This window comes from Carettochelys insculpta, chromosome 21 (assembly GCF_033958435.1).
Source record: "Carettochelys insculpta isolate YL-2023 chromosome 21, ASM3395843v1, whole genome shotgun sequence".
Classification (NCBI taxonomy): Eukaryota; Metazoa; Chordata; order Testudines; family Carettochelyidae; genus Carettochelys; species Carettochelys insculpta.
In genome coordinates this window covers 19991569-20016110 of record NC_134157.1, presented here as the reverse complement: position 1 = coordinate 20016110, position 24542 = coordinate 19991569, and the positions used below count along the sequence as shown (strand labels likewise).

At 44.2% G+C, this 24542-nt stretch overlaps 1 protein-coding gene across 4 annotated transcripts in view; it reads right to left on the bottom strand.

Moving 5' to 3' along the window:
• UBAC1 (UBA domain containing 1) overlaps positions 1 to 24542 on the bottom strand; it is a 60108-nt gene that overhangs the window by 17969 nt on the left and 17597 nt on the right. The window contains exons 8-11 of one of the 4 annotated variants that reach the window (XR_012648393.1): positions 15740 to 15826; positions 14748 to 14886; positions 11606 to 13056; positions 7221 to 9883 (exon numbers count right to left, since the gene is read on the bottom strand). Coding sequence is in view for 1 of the 4 variants with exons in the window: in XM_075015784.1 (XP_074871885.1) it covers positions 12941 to 13056; positions 14748 to 14886; positions 15740 to 15826 (342 nt within the window). In the remaining 3 variants the exon portion in view is untranslated. Of the gene's footprint in view, positions 1 to 7220; positions 13057 to 14747; positions 14887 to 15739; positions 15827 to 24542 lie in introns of those variants that run through there. The other 3 variants (XR_012648395.1, XR_012648394.1, XM_075015784.1) reach the window with 3 other exon arrangements.

Sequence of the window (24542 nt, the reverse complement as noted above, 5' to 3'; positions counted from 1 at the left end):
AGGCCAACGCCCTCCTCACATCCAGGAGATGCAGGTGTGCCTCCTTGCTGGAGCTGTGAGGCTTCGAGTAAAACGAGGGTAAAACTATTCGTTCGTTAAGGTGGAACTCTGAAGAAACTTTTGGAACAAAGGCTGGGTGCAGCCGTAAGGTTACTGCCTCCTTTGAGAACACTGTGCAGGGCGGCATTGCCATAACTGCTGCGAGCTCACTCACCCTGCGAGCTGACATAATTGCAAGGAGGAAGGTTGTTTTTATCGTAAGGAGACGTAGGGGAACCGTGGCTAGTAGTTCAAAAGGTGGACCCCGTGAGCGTGCTGAGCACCCAGTCCATGTTCCACGATGGTGGAAGCGGTTTCCGAGGCGGGTACAGGTTTACCAACCCCTTCAAGAACCTGGTAACGACAGGATGGGCAAATACCGTGGGCCCCTCCTCTGTATGCCGAAAAGCTGATATAGTGGTGAGGTGGACTTTTAGCGAGGATAAGGAAAGTCCGCCCCTCTTGAGGTCCAATAAGTATTCAAGTCTTATTGGTATAGGACCGTCAAGGGGAGCTAATTGCTTGGCGGAACACCAGGCTGTGAATCGCATCCATTTCTGCTTATAAGTCTTCCTGGTGGAGGTCCTTCGGCTACTTTCCAGGACTTGTTGTACTCCCTCCGTGCATGTACTTTCTAAGGAGCTGAGCCATGGATTAGCCATGCTTGTAGGCACAGACTCCGAGGGTTCGGGTGCACTATGGACCCCTGGGCCTGCGTGAGTAGGTCCAGTGCCACCGGTAGAGGGAGCGGTGGGCGGTCCAACATGCGCAGAAGCAAGGGAAACCATTGCTGTCGATCCCACGTTGGGACTACTAGTATCATGCGAGCTCTCTCCCTTCTGGCTTTCTGCAAGACCTTGTGGATAAGCGCTGTGGGGGAGAACGCGTCAAGTAGGGGGCCCTTCCATTGAATCATGAATGCGTCCCCCAGGGACCCCCGCCCCACTCCTACCCTGGAGCAGTACTGGGGACACTTCTTGTTGTGCTGTGTGGCGAACAGATCGATCTGGGGAAACCCCCATGTATGAAAGATCAGTCGTAGCAGATCGGAGCGGATCTGCGATTTGTGCGTGAGTGCGAAGCGCCTGCTCGGCTGATCTGCTTTCACGTTGTGAGCGCCCGGCAAGTACGAGACTTTCAACGTAATGTTGTTGGCGATGCACCAGTTCCACAGTCGGACTGCTTCCGCACATAGGGCATGGGATCTGGCTCCTCCCTGTCGATTTATGTAAAACATAGTGGAGGTATTGTCTGTATTGATCCCGACTACTTTGCCATATATGTGTTCTCGGAAATGCTTGCAGGCGCTGAACACTGCTCTGAGCTCCAGTATGTTTATGTGCAGTGCCTGTTCCGCAGGGGACCATAGCCCTTGCATCACCTTGTCGCCGATGTGCGCTCCCCATCCTACGTGGGAGGCATCGGTAGTAAGAAAAATAGAAATTTGTGGTTGGTGAAAGGGCAACCCGGCTAGCAAGTTCTTGGGGTTTACCCACCACGCCAGGGATCTGCGCACCTCTGTTGTGGGTGACACCACCCTGTGAACAGTGTGGGATGCCGGTTTGTAGACGCTCGCCAGCCAATGCTGCAGGCTTTGCATGTGCAATCTGGCATTCTGTACCACAAATGTTGCTGCCGCCATATGACCCAGCAGCTGTAAGCACGTTAAGACCGGCACCGTGGGGCTGTACGTAATGACTTGCACCAGCGAACTGATGGCACGAAAGCGGGCGTCGGGTAGGTATGCCCTTGCTGTGATAGAGTTTATGTGTGCCCCTATGAACTTTATGTCCTGTGTGGGGTCGGTCTTTGACTTTGCGAGGTTGATGACTAGGCCCAGCAAAGAAAACGTGTCCGCTGTGACGCGTATCATGCGTAGGACCTCTGCCTTCGAGGCCCCTTTCAATAGGCAGTCGTCCAGGTATGGAAATATGAATACCCCCTGTCTGTGCAGGTAGGCTGACACCACTGCCAGGGTTTTGGTAAAGACTCTGGGGGCCGAGGAGAGGCCGAACGGAAGAACCCTGTACTGGAAGTGTTCCTTGCCGACCATGAAGCGGAGGAAGCACCTGTGTGCCGGGTGGATCGTTATATGAAAGTAAGCATCTTGTAAGTCGAGGGCTGCAAACCAATCTCCATCGTCCAGTGCCGTGAGTATGGAGGCGACTGTAATCATCTGAAAACGTTGCTTGCGCAAGTAGCGGTTGAGGCCCCGAAGATCTAAGATGGGCCTCCAGCCTCCTGTTTTCTTCTCTGTGAGGAAGTAGCGTGAATAAGATCCCTTCCCCTGGAATTGTTCCGGCACTCTTGCCACCGCCCCGATGAACATAAGGTGGTCCACCTCCTGTTTGAGCCTCGCCTCGTGGGTAGCGTCCTGGAGGTGGGGCCTGGAGGGAGGCTTCGTCGGTGGGAGCGACTGGAAAGGGATCGCGTAACCCGTGGCTATGATCTCCAGCACCCATTTGTCTGCGGTGATCTTTTGCCATTGGGATTGAAATGGTCTGAGGCGATGATGGAACATGAGATGAGAGTGGCATTGCGTGACGGGAGTGATAGTGCAGCCCTCGACATGCCCGTCAAACTTGTTGCCTTTGGGCCTGTCCCGAGGGTGTACGGCTTTGTTGGGAATGTCACCTGGGAGTTCTGTACTGTTGCTGCTGTTGATGTCACTCTTGGTCATAGCTCCGTCGATACTGCGCACGCTGTGGTTGGTACGGGTAGCGTCTTTGCTGAGGGTAATATTTTTTCTTCCTATATGGAGGGGTATAAATACCCAGGGTTCTAAGTGTAGCTCTCGAGTCCTTACTGGAGTGGAGGACTGAGTCGGTTGAGTCTGCAAACAACTTTTGCGTGTCAAAGGGAAGATCCACGATCTTTGCCTGTAGATCCCTCGGGATGCCCGATGTCTGGAGCCAGGATTCTCTACGCATGACCACTGCTGTAGCCACTGAGCGTGCCGCCGTATCTGCCACATCCAGGGCGATCTGGACTCCCGTCCTCGAAGCTGCGTAGCCCTCTTGCACAATTGCCTTCAACACCGGCTTCTTATCTTCTGGAAGTGAATCCATGAGAGAAGTAAGCCTGGAGTAATTATCAAAGTTATGGTTCGCTAGGTGTGCCGCATAATTTGCCACTCTCAATAGCAGGGTGGAAGAGGAATATACCTTTCTGCTGAACAGCTCTAACTTCTTGGCATCTTTGTCCGATCCCCCCGATTTGTACTGAGAAGTCTTTGACCTCTGCTGGGACGATTCGACCATCAGAGTTCGGTTGTGGGCGACTGAAGAGGAACTCCATGCCCTTTGCCGGGATGATGTACTTCTTATCCGCTCTCTTGTTCACAGGCGGAACGGAGTCCGGAGTCTGCCATATGGTAGTGGCTGACTCCATAATGGCTTCGTCCAGCGGGATAGCAATTTTGTATGAAGCCGGGGGTCTCAAATTTTTCAGGAGTTTGTGATGTTTCTCCTGCACTTCTGTCGTCTGAATGCCTTGCGTGAAAGCCACCCTTTTAAACAGCTCCTGAAACTGTTTAAGGTCGTTCGGAGGAGTGACATCCCCGGGGGCCATGGCCTCATCTGGAGAGGACGAGGAACCACTAGGGTAAACTTCCCTTGACTCTCAGGTTCCTGCGGCAGATGGTACACCTGCTCGCTGGAGGATTGCGAAGGAAAGTCTCGGGGTTCTAAAATTAACTCCCCTTGAGATAACTGAGTTTCCATCCCCGAACGGGAGTGCCCACGGGGGTATTGGACGGCCGGGGGGGACTTGCCCCTGGGCATAGGCCTGGGGTGTCTGTGTCCAGCATGATAAGAACGACCATGGCAGCACGGGCACAGGTCCGGGGACAGAGACCTGGACCACTCTCGGGGTGTGTACCCCCAATGCCTGGGAGAGCGAGACCTCCACGATGACACAGATAGCGGTGACACTGGTTTGTGATAGTACTCCAGTGGATCCAGGCCCAGAAAGGGTGAAGGTGGCTCAAGCCATGGTGACATTGGTTGGAGGAATGGAGAAGGAGGTTCTGGATTGGCTGGAGGAGACCCAAGCCTTCTGGGCGGCGTGTGTAGCACAGGGGGAGGGCTTGTTGCTAGCAGCAGCGCAGCCCTGTCCGGAGAAGGGCTGCGGTGCCGGGCTTTTGCTTTCACCTTTCCCCTCCCCTGCGGGGCTGGCACCGCCCCCTCCTGCGCCGGGGATCTCGGCCCCGCTGTCAGCGCCGCGCTCGGCCCGCTCAGCTGTGGTGCCGCGCGGATAACGTCCTCCAGTGCCTGCAGGCTCCGTGCCTGTTGGCCCTGCACCGCTGGTACCGTGGGGGTCGGTGCTGCCGATTCCGGCGCTTGCCTTGCCAACGCTGTAGGTGCCGCGCGTGCCGGCTGTTTCATAATCGGAGGCTCAGCCTCTGCCACGTGCGCTGCCGTGGTGCCGCCTGCCTGAGTATGTGGCTGGGGGCTGTGCACTCCGCCCGTCCCACTCACTGAAACCACCGGCAGGGATCGAGCTAGGGAGAGCTTCCTCCATTTTTGCACCAAGGGGGTGAGAGAAGCTGCCTTCCTTTTGTGAAACCCAGAGGGCCCTTCTGATTGCCTCTCTGGCACGTCTGGCTGGAGGGCCTTATCAAACAAGAGCATTTTAAGACGCATTTCTCTGTCTTTCCTGGCCCTGGCTGTGAGCTTAGCACAGTGGGAACACTTCTGGGTAACATGTGATTCCCCCAGGCATCGGATGCATTCACTATGCCCATCGGAGGCCAGCATAGCTTCGCAGCAGGACTCACACTTTTTAAAGCCTGAAGAAGCCATTGTGGTGAGTCTGTACTGTTAATAGGGTACTTAGCACCTAGTCCGTGCTTGTTTCCCTGACTCATGGACACCTGCCTGCAGGCAGCGGGCGGCCTACTGGCCTTCACGTCCACTCCTCTTCTCCGCTCCTCTCTCTCTTTTGTTATTTTCCTTTTTTTGCTCTTTGTCCTCTCTCTCTTTTTTTTTGTTTTTAAAAGAAACAACAATCTACACCTAAAAACACTGTCTAATCTGACTCTGGCCGTAGCCTGAGCGGATTCCATCTGCAGCCGATGGCGGATGAGAAGGAACTGGCGGGGACTGGATCGCGCACGTGGCCGGGGATGCGCAAGGGAGCGGCGCGTGCCAGCGCATGCGCGATCCAGGAGAAACTGCTGGAAGATTTCCGATCTGTGGCGCCGGGCGAGCCCGACACCTATTGTGGAGCACCCATGGGGACACTCGATGAAGCACCTTGATTTGTCAGCCCCATGGTATATTTTGAAAGGTCAGAAACAGCTTGTAATAAATCAAAAAACTTTATTATTTTAAGATGTTATAAATTTACAACACACATGACCAGATCATTCTCAGAGTGTGCGTGCGTAGGATTACAGACTCAGAGTTCATTCTAGTGACACTTATGGGTCCAACTCAGCCATACTAACTGGGTAACAGTTACCAGCAAAGCCACACTAAATGAACACTTTTATAGCCTCTCATAATAGGTTTCCTCAGATAACAGCCTGGCTGTTTAAAATGGACCAAATTAGTAGCAATATAGAATTGATTCTCTTTTGGTCAGATCATCATATTAAAGCAAAAATGGGAGACAAATGGTTAGTATTAGCACTAGTTGATGCTCAGTCTTTCTGCAGATGGGTAGCAGATCACTGACCCATACTAGTAAGTTTTAGAATGAACCCTGAATTCTATAGCTTTGTTGATATTCACCCAAGTCAAACTTCATAAAAGTAATATCACATCTTAAGAACAATTGTGCATGCCACACATCAGTGTAAATTCCATATAAAAACAATGGACTGTACCCAATTACATTATACACAGATTAAATGAAAAATGTTAAAATCTGAGTACCTTACAGTATAACTTCTCCAGTGCTACTTTGTGGTCAGTGCTTTATGGCAAATCACATTCTTGTACAGTTCATTAAACTAGAATAAAAAAACCTTGAAAATTTAAAAAGGTCTACACACCTTTTTTCACTTGCTGCAACAAGACAACACACATTTCATTCGGTAGGCTTAAACATTACCACTACTCCCCAGCTTTCCCCAATGAAGAACATGATATCAAAAAATAACACTAAATCATTAAATTCTTATTGAATTGGGCTTTTACATTGATTAAAGTTTGAATGTTTTGAAACAGGGATCTATATCTAAGTTCTTTAAGCCTGCAACAAAAGGTACACTACATGTTAAACATGTGTCTTATGTAATGACAAAAGGTTGGGATACAAGCGTACGCAACTCTTGAAACCACATACATGTAAATTGAATATGCATGGCTTGCTTTACTTCCATAGGATTTGCCATCCCAACTCAGACTAGCGGCATAGCTAACAATGGCTGCACCAAATGCTTCCAAGGAATAAACTGCCCATAAATGAAGATGCACTTAGTGGTTGGGTTACGCCACGAAGCATGAGGATTTATTTCCCTTTCAGATTACTTTATCCAATATACCTGTGGGTGTAAATATCCAGCTGTGGATGCTGTTATTCCAGCAGCTCTTTATAAAGTCCTAGGAGTAAACATCAGATGATAAAAAAAAATGTCACTCTAATTAGCAGAAAAATGAGGTATTTCCTTTGGATACTAATCTCACTGTCCTATACAGACTACTTCTGAAACTCAAACTATTGGGAACAAATTGTGTGCCTGCTGAATAGGCAAGTTATGCTGACCCAGTGATCAAATACAATCATTTGGTGTTGAATAGTAACAGAGAAAACACTGTGCTAGTCTATATACTATCAAGACAAAAAAAGCAGCCAAGTAGCACTTTAAAGACTATCAAAATAATTTATTATGTGGTGAGCTTTCATGGGACAGAACCACTTCTTCAGACCATAGCCATACCAGAACAGACTCAATATTTAAGGCACAGAGAACAAAAAAGTAATCAAGGTTGACAAATCAGAAAAAAAATTATCAAGGTGAGCAAGTCAGAGAGTAGAGGGGTTGGGGGGGGAGTCAAGAATTAGAACTAATTCTAATTGGAACTAATTCTTGACTCCACCCCACCCTTCTGCCCCTCTACTCTCTGATTTGCTCACCTTGATAATTTTTTTTCTGATTTGTCAACGTTGATTAGTTTTTCGTTCTCTGTGCCTTAAATATGGAGTCTGTTCTGGTATGGCTATGGTCTGAGGAAGTGGGTCTGTCCCACGAAAGCTCACCACATAATCAATTATTTCATTAGTCTTTAAAGCGCTACTTGGCTGCCTTTTTTTTTTTTTTTGATCATTCGGTGTTGTGCCAGTTTGCACAGTTGCTTCCAATGCGGTAATTCAAAGATTCTCAGCCCAGGGATTATGATGCCAAAAGATTGCAACTTGTTCCTACATTTGAATAAACAAAGCCACACACTTGAAGTCAAGGTTGGCTCCATATAAAATGGAGTCAAAGGTTCTGGGAAACAACTGTGACAGGCTATAAGTGGCCAAATGTGGAGTGATTGTCCAGAAATTTAAGAGCTCTTGCAGCTACATGTTCTTCAATTTGTAGCAGAGTACAGGTATATTGACTACTGTACTAGAATCTGTGCGAATTAGCTTTCCACTTCCCTGGATACACACAAAGCTGAAGTGTCCTCAGAACTGTGTAAGGTCAACAATGTGCAAAGCTGCAGTGTATTCTTGTGTGACTACTTCACCACCCTAAAGAGACTGAAGAGGAAAAATGGCGGATTCTTTGGACTTACCTATTACAGCAGTTCATCAGAGTCTCATGCTAGCTTGGTCTCCTTGGTTAAGACCAACCAACATATAAGTTACATAGTGGCAACTGACTTTCCCTCCCAGCCCAAATACATCCCTTTACATGCATTGCCCTATAAAGATAGCATAAATATGAAGCCCTGAGAACAAACTTCTATATAGAACATTTCTATTAAAAATATGAAAGCTTTGTGATGACAAAATTATAAGTTATATATGTTTAAATAAATAACTAGCTAGCTTTCAAGAATCACACAGTGTATCAAAAGGTAAGAAGAGATTGTCTATATCAACTAATGGGGCAAGTATAGACCCAGCATAAGAACAATTATAAGCCATCAACACTGCATCAGATAATACACCTACCTGGCCCATTTCCATATTATTTCATTGTTTTATCTGTCTTCCACTTTTGCAATGAAGCCAGCACTACTGCTAATCTCTTTGTTAGCTTTAATCGGGACTTTAGAGATGCAAGAACATGGCTCAAACCTGCAAATCATTACTCATGTACGTACTATTTACTCACACAAGTAATCACATTCATTTTTTAAAGTGTCTACTCATCTAACTCTCTCATATACTTTTGCAGGTTTGAACACATGGACCTTTCATAATTATGCTTCCTGGAGCCTGCACTCTGCAATGCTGAACCCCAGCCTAACAGTCAATGCAAGGATATTTAGGTTTTCAGAATCCTAGAAAGCACAAGAGAATTGGCAACAGCTGCAACCACAGTGGACTTAAAAAGCAATAGTAACTATCTTGGAGTAGAAACATATGCAGCTCACAGCACATGCTATTGGACTTCTCCCGAGTCACTGGTGGCATAGAGAGTGTCTTAGTGTCAGATATTCAGATTAATGAGCTCAATCAATTGATTCCATAAGTGGCATTCCAAGTTAAATTTGAACTGGTATAGTTAAGTACATCTTTATTCACTCCTAAAAGCTTGGTGAAAAATATTAAGCCCATATACCCTTCCACTAATGCAGATATTGGGCAGTGGAAACTTGCATTCTCCAAAGGCAGGCGGCATTTTTAAAAGCCATACCAAAAAACCAAGGCTGGAGGACACTTTATAATGATACCCAAACTCTCTCTCCCATGCTTATACTGTAAAGGTGTGAAGTTGTGAAATAACAGGGTCTACGAAGTGCATATCTTCAAACTTTTTAGGGTTTTTTTTTTTTTAAAAAAAAGATGCAGTATTCCTTTTATCATAAGTTTTCTTATACCATAAGTGACATATTAGTTTTATTAGGAAAGCAGATAAATAGAGCATTTCTGTCTGCATTTCAGTCTCTCTACTTCAGTTATATTGAAAGATCTCTTAAAAGACAGGGGGAACCTGTTCTGACATGCCAAGGGGTGCAGTTTTGATTTACTTGTGTCACCAAGCTAAACATGACATAGGAACAAATACATCCTGTTCTGTAACAGAAAGTGATGAAACCATACAATCTAACTCAAGTCCCTTGCCATGAGGATAATGCAGAGATATACAGGCAACAGCACTTGGAAGGCTGAAGTATGAAGGATATGTAGATAAAACAATACATTAGCTCTTTGTGGAATCTGTTAAATTACTTTTGAGAGTCTGCTCTTACAGCATGAAAGTAAATGGGAACTTGAGCCTGACTTAATGGGAACATAATCAGACCATAAGTTTTTGGAGGATATGCTGCCATCTCAACTTGACTCCAATATTTTCAGAAACACAGTCTGGAACATTTCCTCTTTAGTAAAGAAATCAGGATAATCCCATAATGGCGGTTCTACCTAGTATTGTCCTGTAGAAGCAAGCACTGATTATTTACAAGAACTTGGATAGCTGAGGGATTACCATATATATCAGTGCCTCAAATGCTTACAACTTCAAGTAATAACATCCTCAGGTAGCATTTCAAGGAAACCACTACAGAAGAGTGATAGAATGAACAACTGAAATCCTTCAGCATCAAAAAATAAATATTTAAATTTATTATATTTAAATATTCTTATTATTATAATATCTGTAACTCTTACCAATCTGAGTAGTTGCACTGAAATCAACTAGAACTTATTTGAGTCCTTATTGAGTGGAAAGATCCAGTTCCTAGTTTTTAAAACCAAAATTGCAATTAAATTTAGAAGAAAAAGGCAGGAGTGCTGAGACGTTTACTTTTGAATGTGGAACTCCTAAGCACTTACAGAAATTTAAATGCAACAGACCTACTAGGGTATTACAAAAGCCAAACATAAAACTTGGATAATAAATAAAGATAAGATCTGAGTGACTGACTTCCTCTCCCATCACATTAATTATGTGGAAATGGCAACTTCTCTGTCTCAGCTGCATTATATTACAGTTCAGATGCCATAATCAGGCCAAACCTTATTTATGGTTTAGGGCCATACCTAGCTGACCTCAGTCAGAATCATTTTAAAAGGTGACCTGCAAAGTTATGCAGAATACAGATAGTCCCTGAGTTACAAACGGGTTACGTTCTGAACACCTGGTCGTAACTCGATTTGGTTGTAAGTTGGAAATACCCTTATACGGTAATCCCTCGAGGTACACGAGGGTTGTGTTCCACACAACCCTCATGTACCTTGAATTTCGCGGAAGCCAGGGAGGGCTTGGGTTGGGGTCCTGGGAGGGGGCACGGGGCTTAAGCCTCGGGTGGGTTAGGGCAGCAGGGGTGGTGGAAGCGTGCAGCAGTGCTGGTGCTTCCTGGGGGTTGGACCCAGGCAAACAGGGAATTAGGGCGAGTTGAGCCCGGCCAGGGCGTTGGAGCTGGAGCCCTGCGCACCAGGGGTTGGGAGCCCCAGGTGCAGGTCGAAGCCAGAGCCCCACATGCTGGGGAGTGTGAGCTGGGGCCGTGGGGGGATTGGGAGGCGTTCAATGAGGTGAACCGGGGCTGGGGGAGTAGAACCTCATACACCTGCAGCAGCTGACATCTGGAGCCCTGTGTGCACTGGCGGCTAACAGCCCAGTGCATGCTGGTGGTGGTGGGGGGTGTCAGCTGGAGATATGGGGGGAGCTGAGCCGGACTGAACAGGGGTGAACCGGGAACAGGGTGGGTTGAGCTGGCAGGGGGGATAAAGCCCCTGTGCATGCTGGCAGCAGCCGACAGCTGGAGCCCCAAGTGTGTGCGTGCGCGCGGGGGCTGGGGATGAGCTAAGGCCACGGAAGGGAGGAGTTGAGCAGGGCAGGGTGGTTGAATGAGGGTGCACCGGAGCTGGGGGGGTTCAGCTGGGGCTGCGGGGGCTGGGGAGGAGGGAGGGTTGAGTCAGGTGGGGGAGGGGTAGGATAGAGGTGCACTGGGGCACGGTGTTTGAGCTGGGGCAGGTTGGAGTCCCGCGCATGCTAAGCCAGCTGCGTGGGGGGGAGGGGTGATCTGGGGCCACATGGGTTTGGGAGGGTGTTGAGGGCAGGGGGTGGGTCTGGGTTGGGGCATGGGGATTGGAGCAAAGCCCCAGGCATGCAGCTGGAGTACTCCTCCCCACCACTAGGGAGAGGTGAGCTGGGGTGTGCAGAGGGGGTGAGCTGGAGGTTGGTCGTAAGTACAAATGGTCATTAAGTTGATGTGTTTGTAAATCGGGGATCGCCTGTATCCTCTTACAAAACACATACATATCTTAATGGTAGGTACCGAGGGCTTTAAAGGTTTATTTTCTCATCATACTTTTTACATTAGAAATCCAGGTCTTGTGTTCCCTATCTTTCCAGAGGACATTTTTATTGCACTGAAAATACCACGTAAGTGAAACTTGGTTGAATGAAAAGAGAAGTTATTTTTAACTCCAACTATTCAAATATTGTCACTACCTGTACCTCAATGGCAGCAAAACTCTTCAAAGAAGACATCTCTGTAAGAGATTCAGCCTTTGTGCTCCTCTAGTTCTCAGGCTGACAAAGCTCACAATATCCATCTGACACCTCCAGTGAGTCTTCCAATAAAGACAAGGGAAAACAAGATCTGACACTGATATTTCTAAGGTAAAAAACAATCAGGAAAATTTCTTACTTGGAAGAGGACAATCATGGGAATTTTAAACAAGCAAACAAACAAAAACAGGGCACAAACCTCAATATCTTTGTGTGGATGCTCGTTTCACTTGGCAGGTGACTTTCCAAATAAAACCCAAGCAAGTCAGCAACTTTTTGGCATTGCTAGTGGAGTCTGAAATGGAAGATGCCCGCAACACCGAACTCCTTATTTCCTAAAATATATATTCAGAAATGAAAGCGACAGAAACATGTCACCTTTCAAACTAAGATATGTTAAAAAGGACAAACCTTGAATTGTAGCACTTGAAAAATCAAAGTGGTGAAATGGCCAGTTACATTTTTGTGAAAAGACATACTGCATCTTTAATCTACTTAATGAGATCTCCTGCAAACATATGAGCCCTGCAGGACTGGAAAACACTAATGCAGAAAATAAATAGGAAAAAGTAGTGCTATTTATTAATTAAAGAAATTCCATCTATGAATTATTCTGTTTAAATTAGAACACAAGACAGACAAGTTTAGATAAAAACCACGTTCTCTCAACATTTGGACTTATTTTAAAAAAACAAATTCTTAAGTGTCAATTTAAAAAGTGTTTTGTATTTTGATAGACATATATTAACACTGTATAGAGATGAACAATATGATTACTATCCTATGATAGTGGTCAATGACCTTTTGTAAACACTAAGCCAGATGCTATAATCAGTGGCTAGTAAAATTAGCTGTCACACGCCTTTTGAGTAAGAGAACTGAAAACAAGGCAATATCATCATATTACTTTCTGCCAATAGGATACTCAATTGTGTTCAAAGCCTTTTCCTGTATTTGGATATATATTTCATTTTCAACCTACCACCTGAAAGCAAAATATCCCCACAACAAATCTTCAAATCTCTTCCACTAAAACTAAATTCATAAGGTTATTAACTTCAAGATGGCCATAACTACACAGGCTCTTATTTGAGAGGTGCCTATCCAAACAACAACCAACTATTTTGCTTCTTCTGCTACCTTCTTCCATTAGTCCACCTTTATTCAACTCTGCCCCCTCTCTCCCCCCACACCCCCCAAAAAAAAAAAAATGTTCCCTCTCATTCAGGAAACATGAAGCTAGAGATAGCAATAAGTGACACAGTGGATCGGCATTCCCTTCTATGTGCGGTTCAGCGTCTGAAAGATTCGAGATATCTGTAGCATGACAGGTCCTGTCTCTGGATCATTCATCCACTGAGTGCTGTTTAAGGGGTTTTCAAGCATATCTTCAAAGGCTGCCAAAAGAAGATGGTGTCAAAACTCAGTAATGATGTTTTTATTTGGTCAATATTCAGTATTTTGGATGTTTTACAAAATGAAGTTAACTTAAATCACAGAAGATATCACAACTTGCTTTGATCTCCACAACTCAGGGCACAGGGCACAAGGCTCTTGGGAGGCCAGAGCCACCCTTGACAGACCTTGGTCTCCTGCCTAAACTCCAATGGAGTAGCACTGCCAGCAACACCTCCTGGCCATGGATACTGGGTGAGACAGGAAGATGGTAGCATAAAAGCCAGCTGTGTCATGTTCTATCTAGGTACTCAGACAGAAATTTGGAACACTCACTCATAACGGGCCACACAGAAAACACAAGTCTGACTTTTTCAGAAGTCATCTAAAGGTCAGTGTAACAATTTACTTAACAGTCTGGGCAAACTCTGGCACAGAGGTTAATGGCCCAATTTCCAAAGGTGATAAGCACCCAGAGCTACCCGTGAAGTCAACTGAGAGCTGTAGGTACTCAACAACTCTGCAAGACAGACTGTAAATATTCTGCCAAGGTCACAAAGCAGTTCTCTGGCAGAGCTGAGAATAAAATAAAGCTCAGATGCTTTGAGCACTAGAGCAGGCTTCCTCCTGTTGTGGGGAGAAGTAACAGGTTAAAATATTTTGAAGTAGAGGAGGACTAGGCATTTTTCCAATTAAATGCAAATATTCGTGTTAAAATGCATGACACTGGCAATAAGCAGAGTTATCATTAGCAACAGTACATGCTCTGATGCTGATCCAAGCTTTATATGTATGTGTACAATGACATTTCATTTTCTATTTTTACATCCTGAGCTGCAGCATGGAATGAAGATGCCACTTGTTTCAAAATCAGAGTAGGTGGGTTCAGTTCCTGCATTATTTAAAATCCATGAAACTTCATGGTAAACACAAGTGTTCAAAAAAATCCACAGCAAAAGAATTTATATGCAATCTTGATTTAAAAGCATGCCTTTTTATTTAAAGTCTACATACCACTGAAGCCAAAGACTAAGCACGTTTATATATGTTGCACAAAGGTCAAATTTGTCCCTGCTAAGTATCTCCCTGTGTGGCATTTCCTCAGTGTAACCCCATAGCCATTGATTTACATTTTAGTCCCTTTTGGACTCAATTAGTCATGTGACTTTCCCAGCCACAGATGCTTCTGACAGAGGAAAGAAAAGAAAAACAGATGTTCTACAGGGCAACATTCCAAACTCAGACAACCACTACACTCTGACTAATGAGCAGACTTCAACCTCTAGGAATTATACTACAGTATCCATTCTCTTCCACTTTTCTTGCAGCTACAGAACCCAGGACACTAAGCACAAATCTATATTTTCCCTGCCAAATTCTGGACATATTGGGTGCAACAAGTGTCCTAGATCCACGTCGACACTGTAGCCAGTAGCCATGACATTCTAGATGGTTGAGTTCATTCACCTAGACATTGACATTTCTGGGAAAGCCCTATGATTGTTCCCATGCCTACACTGCCTGTATGGTACCATACACACAGCACGCTATCATGCAGCATAAAGGGGAGATGAGAAGAGCTAACGTGAAGAGCTGCACCTGTATAAGTCATTTGGCTTCATTTAGAGTATTTTCTGATTGTCAGCAACTGTGGAAGCAATGCTTATTCATCAGAAGCAAGGACAGTACTTACCTAACAGCGTTTTAGGGTTCGTTAGTCCTAACTGTACCACTGGGTTTTCTAAGATGGCTTGGAAGAGAGGGCTAGTGGTGTCAATTCCCTTATCTAAATCTTCTGGCGATGGCTTTCTGTCTCCCAGCAGCCATTCACACTGTAAAAGTCAGCAGGCATGACAAGTTTATAAATTAGTTCCATTAAAACACAAGCTTGTGAGACTTCAATCCCTCGGGTAAATAAGACACAAGATAAACTTTCCTATCATTCCTGCATTCAATCCAAAAGACTAAACCACATTATCAGTTAACACATTAACTACTATTCAGTTCAGTCCTGCTCCGTGGGAAAGTCAACTGCAAGGTTCCCCTCACTTCAGTGGGAGCTGGACTAGAACCTGACACAGCAATAAAAGTGATTTTTGGCTTGCAAGTCCACATAAGGCGACATTCTATAGATCCCACTGGAAATGTACAGCTTGCTCCAGGACTGTCACCCTCCTATACCAGAACCTTCCAGGATTCCCCCAAATCCAAAGATGGAGGGGAGGCTCACGGATCTAACAGCCACAGGCTCATTTCAAAACCCCAGTGAGGTCACTTAAGCCCTTCTTTCAGGAGAGGATAAGATGAGCATTCCTCTGTGTATGTGCACACACCGGGGATAAGGGAAATCCTCCTTCAGATGAGAACCTCAAAAACCAGTTCCCACATCCCTGGCCAAAGGTCTCCATCTCAACATTTTCCCTCTGGAAGCTGTCCTCTCAACTTTCTGAAGGATGCTTGTTGACTGCCACTCTCCAGCCCAGTTTGAAAGAGACATAACATTTAATCGTATTTGCCTGAACTTCAATAAATGCTAGGGCTGGAACACTAAGAGCAAAGCCATGAAACATGGGGCTAGTCTGAATTAAAAGTATGGTCAAACATCATCCAGTTCAGCGATCAACAATTCTTAATTGAGCAAACGATCACCATAGCAATTAGGAATGAAAATAAGAGCATACTCACAGCTGCATTTTGCTGGTTGTTGTTTACTCGGAGTGCATCTATCACCTCTTTTTCATCAAAACCCATCTCCATCAAGGCAATGACAGCCTAAATCAGAATGCACAACTTATTACACGCAGCATTTAGCTTGATCAATGGCAGCTACAATATTCACAAGGAATGAATCATAGCCTTTCCCCTTCTGTGAGCAAGCTTTTCCTTCTCTGCTTACAACAAAGGAGCAGAAGGTGACTGTCTGTTTTAAGAATCACCACTGAATTTATTAAGCCATATTGTCCTCATTAGAGAAGCCAATGGGATGTTCTGTGTAACAGAGTAGATATAAACACAATAATTCCCTTCCAACTATTTTTTTTCTAAAAGACTTTTATTGGGTGCAAACTGTTGGCTAGCAGGAATTTAAGTGATTATAAAGGTCTATCAGCAGGTTGTAATAGCCTGTTTCCAATCCAATGGCACAACAAGGCCCTGATCCATGACTGGAGCCCTTACATACCATTGTAATGCAAGCTAATATATAAACAAATAGCAGCAGGCAAATCCTGGTTCTATTAAAGTACTTGTCGAAATTCCCATTTATGGAATTGGAGAAGGATTTGGCTCTAAAAAAGCAGGACTGGATGGAAAACAGGAACTCCTGTGTTTGTTTTTTTTTGTTTTGTTTTTTTGACCATGAGCAATTCACTCATCTCCACTGCCTGTTTTTACTCATCCTACATCAGTAAGTATGCTCAGACCACGTATTGCATTAGTGCTTTGTAAGGATAAAAGTTTGTGGAAGTGTTTGAAGATTAAGAGCACTAAGTATTGCTACACTGTTCCAAAGCACAGGTGAAAGAAGTGACTGAATGATCCCTTGTTATTATATTGTTCCGTGTCTATATCTGTGGAACTTAAAAGGGGAAGGTGGGGCAGAAGAGATTCCTCTCACTAGAGCCCTCTCTCTTTCCTGGTAACCTGGCGGTAATCTATGCCCTGCACCTGCTACTTACACAGAACATCTGGGTAAACACAGCAAAACCAATACAAAATTATCTATAAAAGTGCAACCCCCAGCACACAAGAGCTGAACTTCTCATATCTATTTCCTAAATATCAAACAAGCACTACAAGGACTCCTATTTCTTTTCCCCTTCTTGTTCCTACCTGGTCACACACCTAAACTACTTGTGGGAAGGACACGTTAAAATCAGAATGCATTGTTTTTAAATGAGGTTTTACAGTGTTAGAAATTCAATTATAGCCCGAGCCATTTGCAGGTTGTGGCATTAATTTTAGACTGGGCAATGTGACAGTTAGGAAAGGACTGAGATGGGTAGAAAGCCAGGCTAGAGAGTCTTTTACAAAGCAGACTGAAGTTTAAACCACATGTTAAAGAGGACAGTGCTTGAACTCTCACATTTTGTACAGAAGGACAGAAATCACTTGCTTTGAATCAATTTACTTCCACTACCCCTTTATCACTATACACTGTAGGGGTAGATTTTGCTCTCTGTTACAAAGGGTCAAATCAGATCAACCTCAGAGAGAGTTGTAGACATGTAAGTTTGCAGCACTGGCTGTAGCATGCAGTTTCCTTCAGGAATTAACACGGAATTAGGACAAGGAAGGTTGCTGTTTCCATCAGTCATTTCTAACATCTCCTCATATTCCTCTTCAGGTGTTTTGGTTTCCACTTCTATTTCTAAATATGGGATAATTTTATTCCTGTTTCCTCTTTGTGTATAGAAGTAGAAAGATATTTGCAGCTACTGTTAACAGCTTTCTTGAGAAACCCAGCTACCATCTAGTCTCCTCTAAGCAACAAGAACCCAAGATTCTACCCAATGGTGAAAACATGGCTCTATTTAAGTCAAGGGAAAAAAACTCCATTAACATCAATGGGGCCAGGATTTCACTCCTGTGTTCAAGGTGCTTCCTTTATTAACTGTTCTCACAACCCACGTACTCCAGAGGTTTATGATGCTACACGTGTAATTCCTAGACCAGGGATCAGCAACCTCAGCTCTGGAGCTGCAGGAGGCTCTTTGAGAAGTGACTTGTGGCTTGGAGAGCTAACTCCTCTGCAGCTCCAGATGCTGCAGTTAGGCTCACCATATGTCCAGTTAACTCTCTGTCCAGCTGGGCTTTTACAAAATCTGAAGATGTCCAAGATTTTGCTGAGCTCCTGCAACCTTTCTGAAGCCCCGGAGTTTTTCAAGGGTTGTGTTTGCCTCAGCTCAAGTTACAGCTGCTCCAGCTAGTCGGTAGGGAGCAAAGTCAGAAAGGAGAGTGCAGAAGCAGAGCTGTGTTAAAAGACAGTAGGAGGGCTCCCCCCTCCCTTTTTGTTTAGGGAAATAAGATCTGTGGGGGCAGGTTCAGGCTGGGAGCTCAGCCCCTCCAGCCTTCAGTGTGTTTGCAGCCTAAGCACAGCTCTCTCCAGCAAGGTAAACACCCTCATTTTAGCAGGGGCAGGATCAGATGGGGAGCTCAGCCCTTCCAGCCAACCAGCCCAGGCATTGCCACTCTCTGGCAAAGTAAGCACTCTCCTTGTGGGGGCTGGTTCTGGCTAGGAGCACAGCCCAGCAAGCAGAGTGCTTGCAGCCCAGCTGTGAATGGAGCCAGTGTAGGGTTGGGGAGAAGCAGCTCCCAGGGAGGCTGCATTGCTACAGTTACCACATACAGCTGACTTGACCTGATTGCTGTACAGTTACTGTTACTGTCAAAGTTTCAGACATTGTGCTCAAATTAATACTGAGATTTCCCCCAGGCTATGGCCTCAGTGGAGCAGGAAGGAAAAAAAGTGTTCAGTGTGGATGGCAAAAGAGGTCTCACATTCACCATGGGCTATTGGATTCTCTTCCACCTTCCTGCCCTAGGTCTCTGATGATCTAAGGCTCAGGGTCTGCCCACGATTGATGGGCTTTCAGCTTCCCTCCATGCTCTGGGCTACAGGTCCCGGCAACTAGGATGCTTCAACAGCAAGTTGCTATAGACTGCTAATGGGGCTCAAACAGATAAGTTTTGGTTCATTCTCCCAATATCTCTGAGACAGGAATTATTAATAAAGTTACTTCACAGATGGGGTAACTAAGGCTTAGGGAGAGCCAGGCTTACAAACTTGTGCCTCAAGAACAGGCTTTGGCTCACTATTTTGCTGCCAGTGTGCTTTGAAAGCCATTCAAGGACTCCTGCTTAAACCGAACTAATGAAATGCTGGTAAAAGAATTCATCTCCAGCTGCCTCAGCTTCTGCTCTAAGCACTAGACCAAGGCCATGAAATTTCATAATGGAGGCACAGTGCAATCAGCCTCCCCCCATGCGACCTCTGTGGGCTCCCCTCCTCACCCCTGCCATTGCCAATGGAGCATGCCACATAAAACTTATGGGAGACTGACACTCACTTCTGGAGCACTGGACAAGCTGAGGGAGGGGCCCTGCTAACTGCAAGGACAAAAAGTGAGCCCTAACCTAAAAAAGTTTGCTGACCCCTGCTATACTGTATGCTCCCCCTTGCGATCACCAGTTTATTTCTGGTAGTAACGGAGAGAAAGCCATGCTAGTCTATATACTATCAAAACAAAAATAAAAGCAGTCAAGTAGCACTTTAAAGACTAGCAAAATAATTTATTAGGTGAGCTTTCGTGGGACAGACCCACTTCTTCAGACCATAGCCATACCAGAACAGACTCAATATTTAAGGCACAGAGAACCAAAAAAGTAATCAAGGTTGACAAATCAGGAAAAAAAAAAAAAAGGATCAAGGTAAGCAAATCAGAGAGTAGAAGTGTAGGAGAGGGTGGGGGGAATCAAGAATTAGATTAAGCCAAGTATGCAAAAGAGCCCCTATAATGACCCAGAAAATTCGCATCCCAGTTCAAACCATGTGTTAATGTGTCGAATTTGAATATAAAAGAGTTGGCACATGATGGCATATATGATGTTAGTTGAGAAACATGAGAATGTGCCCATGATTCTGTGAATAACCTGGTAAGGTCCAGCGATGGGATCTCCAAAATAGATATGTGGACAAACCTGGCAGCGGGCTTTGTTGCAAGGAAACATTCCAAGACTGGTGTTCCTGTGGTATAGATTATGGCTGTTGGTGAGAATCCTCAAAGTTGGGAGGCTGTCTATAGTAGAGAACAGGCCTGTCACCTAGGGCCTTCTGGAGTGTGGCATCCTGATTAAGGTTAGATTGTAGGTCTTCAATAACATAACTGGATAGTCTGGTGATAAGGGTGCCCATACCTGAAATGATAGGTCGTCCAGCGTTCCCAGGTTTGTGGATTTTGGGAAGTAAACAGAATAATCCAGGATGGGGTGCAGATAGTGTCTCTGAGTAAATAAGGTCCCAGGTAGCAAAAAAAAAAAAAAAAAAAAAAAAGCCCCCAGCTCAAACCACTGCAACACATTATTAAAGACCTACAACCTATCCTTAATCAGGGTGCCACATTCCAGAAGGCCCTATATATCTATTCTGGAGATACCATCACTGGACCTAACCAGGTTATTCACAGAATCATGGGCACATTCTCACGTTCCTCAACTAACTTCATATATGCCATCATGGGCCAACAATGCCCAGATGCTTTGTATATCGGACAGACTTCAAACTCTCTTAGACAAAGAGTTAATGGGCACAAAACAGACATAAAAGCACTCCTGATCCACAAACCGGTCAGCCAACATTTCAATGGAGTGGGCCATTCTGTTAATGTCTTAAAAGTCTGCGTCTTACAAAGAGGAATTTTCACAGCAGTCTTGAAAGAGAGGCTTTGAACTCTTTATATTCAAATTCAACACATTAACACGTGGTTTGAACAGAGATGCGAATTATCTGGGTCATTATAGGGGCTCTTTTGCATACTCGGCTTAATCTAATTCTTGACTCTCCCCCCTTCCCGCACCGCTACTCTCTGATTTGCTCACCTTGATTGTTTTTTCTGATTTATCAACCTTGATTACTGTTTAGCTTTCTGCACCTTAAATATTGAGTCTCTTCTGGTATGGCTATAACCTGAAGAAGTGGGTCTGTCCCATGAAAGCTCACCTAATAAATTATTGTTAGTCTTTAAAGTGCTACTTTACTGCTTTTTTGTTTTATTTCTGGTAGTCATGCTACTAAATGGTACTGATCTTGGAGCCTACTAGGACTCAGAAAAGGGTTAAATATTTACATGGATCTGATTACAAATGGTGTGTGCACTGTTTTTAAAATAGGGGTTACAAAAAGTACAGTTTGAAGTTATTTATTAAGGACTATCTCATGTTCACATGCATTGTGGCTCTTGAAGTATGATTTCATAACCAAATTTGAAAAAATGGCTCTTCTTGCTATTATGGTTGCCAACCCCTGTCCTAGACAATGATCTGGAACTACAGTAAACGCTTCCATATCCAGAATTCTCAAATAACTGGCATTTTAACCATAAGTAAATTTTAGTTATATTTTCTATAAGGACAGCATAGTGAAAGTAAATGCAAATAAATACTGCAAATACCATGTAAGTTGAGAGCGTACAATACTACTGTTGGTAAATATAAAGTACTCTGAATACATTTGTTTTTCTTAATATTTAATCTTGTTTTTCTTTAGTGTTATGCATTGCCAGGTATACCTCTTTGTTATCCAGAACATTTGAGTATTCAGCAACCTCCCTGGTCCCAGGGCTGTCAGATATGAGTTTACTGTAGTCCACTTAACATCACTACATTTTTTCATTGTAAAGTTGGCAAACAGATTTCACATACAGGTGAGCTTCCTCATAGCACAGAAAGAAAACAATTTACAGACGAATTTCATCCAGGTGATTAGGACATTAGCGGTTAGGACACTGCATGGTGGGCTCTCCTAAACTATAGGCTGGCAAGACATGTGCAGCAAAAATAGACTAGTAGCAATCAAGTGTATTTAGGTGTTTTAAAGAGGGTTACTTGCCTGTAATATTCATGATTTAGATTAGACTAAGTAGCAAAATGAACCAGGTAAGAAAAGAGCAAGCAGAATCTGAAAAGTGTTATAGAATCATAGAGCACTAGAACTGGAAGGGGCCTCGAGAGGGCATCGAGTCCAGTCCCCTGCCCCGACGGCAGGACTGACCACTATCTACACCATCCCTGATAGATGTCTATCTAATCTGTTCTTAAATATCTCCAGCGAGGGAGATTCCACAACCTCCCTTGGCAACTTATTCCAGTACTTGACCACCCTGACAGTTAGGAACTTTTTCCTAATCTCCAACCTAAACTTCCCTTGCTGCAGCTTAAGTCCATTGCCTCTTGTTCTCTCCTCAGAGGCCAAGAAGAACAAGTTTTCTCCCTCCTCCTTATGACACCCTTTAAGATATCTGAAAACCGCTATCATGTCCCCCCTCAATCTTCTTTTTTCCAAGCTAAACCAGCCCAATTCTTTCAGCCTTTCTTCATAAGTCATGTTCTCCAGACCTTTTATCATTCTAGTTGCTCTTCTCTGGATCTTCTCTAATTTCTTCACATCTTTCTTGAATTGGGGTGCCCGGAACTGGACACAATATTCCAGCTGAGGTCTAACCAGCGCAGAGTAGAGCGGTAGAATGATTTCTCGTGTCTTGTTCACAACACACCTGCTAATGCATCCCAGAATCATGTTTGCTTTTTTTGCAACAGCATCACACTGTTGACTCATATTTAACTTGTGATCTACTAGAACCCCTAGGTCCCTTTCTGCTGTACTCCTTCCTAGACAGTCTTTTCCCATTCTGTATGTGTGAAACAGATTATTCCTTCCTAAGTGCAGCACCTTACATTTATCTTTATTAAACTTCATCCTGTTTACTTCAGATCATTTCTCTAATTTATCTAGATCATTCTGAATTATGACCCTATCCTCCAAGGTAGTTGCAACCCCCCCCAGCTTGGTATCATCTGCAAACTTAATAAGCGTACTTTCTATGCCAATATCAAAATCATTAATGAAGATATTGAACAGAACTGGTCCCAAAACAGACCCCTGCAGAACCCCACTTGTTATGCTTTTCCAGCTGGATTGAGCACCATTAACAACTACTCTCTGGGTGCGATTAGCCAGCCAGTTATGCACCCACCTTATTGCAGCGCGATGTAAGTTGGACTTGCCTAGTTTGTCGATAAGAATATTATGCGAGACCGTATCAAATGCTTTACTAAAGTCTAGGTATACCACATCCACTGCTTCTCCCTTATCTACAAGTCTCGTTATCATGTCAAAAAAGGCTATCAGGTTGGTTTGACATGATTTGTTTTTTTACAAAACCATGCTGGCTGTTCCCTATCACTTTACTACCTTCCAAGTGCTTGCAGATGACTTCCTTAACTACCTGCTCCATTATCTTTCCTGGCACAGAAGTTAAGCTGACTGGCCTGTAATTTCCTGGGTTGTTCTTGTTCCCCTTTTTGTAGATGGGCACTATATTTGCCCTCTTCCAGTCTTCTGGAATCTCTCCTGTCTCCCATGACTTTCCAAAAATGAGAGCTAACGGCTCAGCTACCTCTTCTATCAGCTCCTTGAGGATTCTAGGATGCATTTCATCAGGCCCTGGTGACTTGCAGACATCTAATTTTTCCAAATGGTTTTTAACTTGTTCTTTTTTTATTTCAAAAACTAACTCTACCCCTTTTCCACCAGCATTCTCTATGTCAGGCATTCCTTCAGACTTCTCTGTGAAGACCGAAACAAAGAAGTCATTAAGCATCTCTGCCATTTCCAAGTTCCCCATTACTGTTTCTCCCTCCTCACTGAGCAATGGCCCTACACCCTGTCCTTGGTCTTCCTCTTGTTTCTAATATATTTGTAAAAGGCCTTCTTGTTACCCTTTATGCCTGTAGCTAGTTGGAGCTCATTTTGTGCCTTAGCCCTTCTAATTTTACTCCTGCATTCCTGTGTTATTTGCCTGTGTTCATTCTTTGTAATTTGTCCCAGTTTCCATTTTTTATAGGATTCCTTTTTTAGTTTGAGATCATGCAGGATCTCCTTGTTAAGCCAAGGCGGTCTTTGCCCATATTTACTATCTTTCCTACATAGGGGAATAGCTTGTTTTTGGGCCCTTAATAATGTCTCTTTGAAAAACTGCCAACTCTCCTCAGTTGTTATGAAATATTAGTGAGGAGCAAGACCCAAGAAAACAACTACAGACAAAAGGAAGCAGACAGCAGAGTTTTTAAGCCAAATTCTGTTCTTAGCTACACTGGTGTAAGTCTAGAGTTCACTGAAATTACTCTGCATTGTCACTGGTGCAAGAGGATAGAATTAGTGCTGCATTCCCGAAACATGCAAGTTATGAGAACATAGCCATGATCTGGTATGTAGCCAGATGACTGGGATGCTGGCAATGTGAGACAGGGTTTTAGAACTTATACTTTATCCTCCATACCAAAGGCTTGTTATCTGGCAATAAAACACATGGTGTCATGTTTATTTGCTAGTTCTAGTCATTAGGTTTACTCCTGCTTCACATTAAAGATTTAAAATTGTGCATCTGAATATTTGCAAAGGTCTTTTTCAGACATGAGTAAAATTACTTAAGTCTTAATACTAGCTATTAAGTTGCTGATGAATCTCAAAGTCTCAGGAAACCTTTAGTGGCAAAAGCAAATCTATCTTGAATTCTAATTAGCACCTCTTGGTGAGTTTAAGGGAAAATAACCACATAAGATGTTCTGAATAGGGATCAATTTTCTATGCATTATATTTATAAGTTCAGATAAGCAGTCAGAAAATGTGTTTCATCATTACTTTTGCAAATTCCTCAAGATTCAGATTAAATGTTCTTTTGTACCTTATTATAGTAAGGCCATGTCTACACTA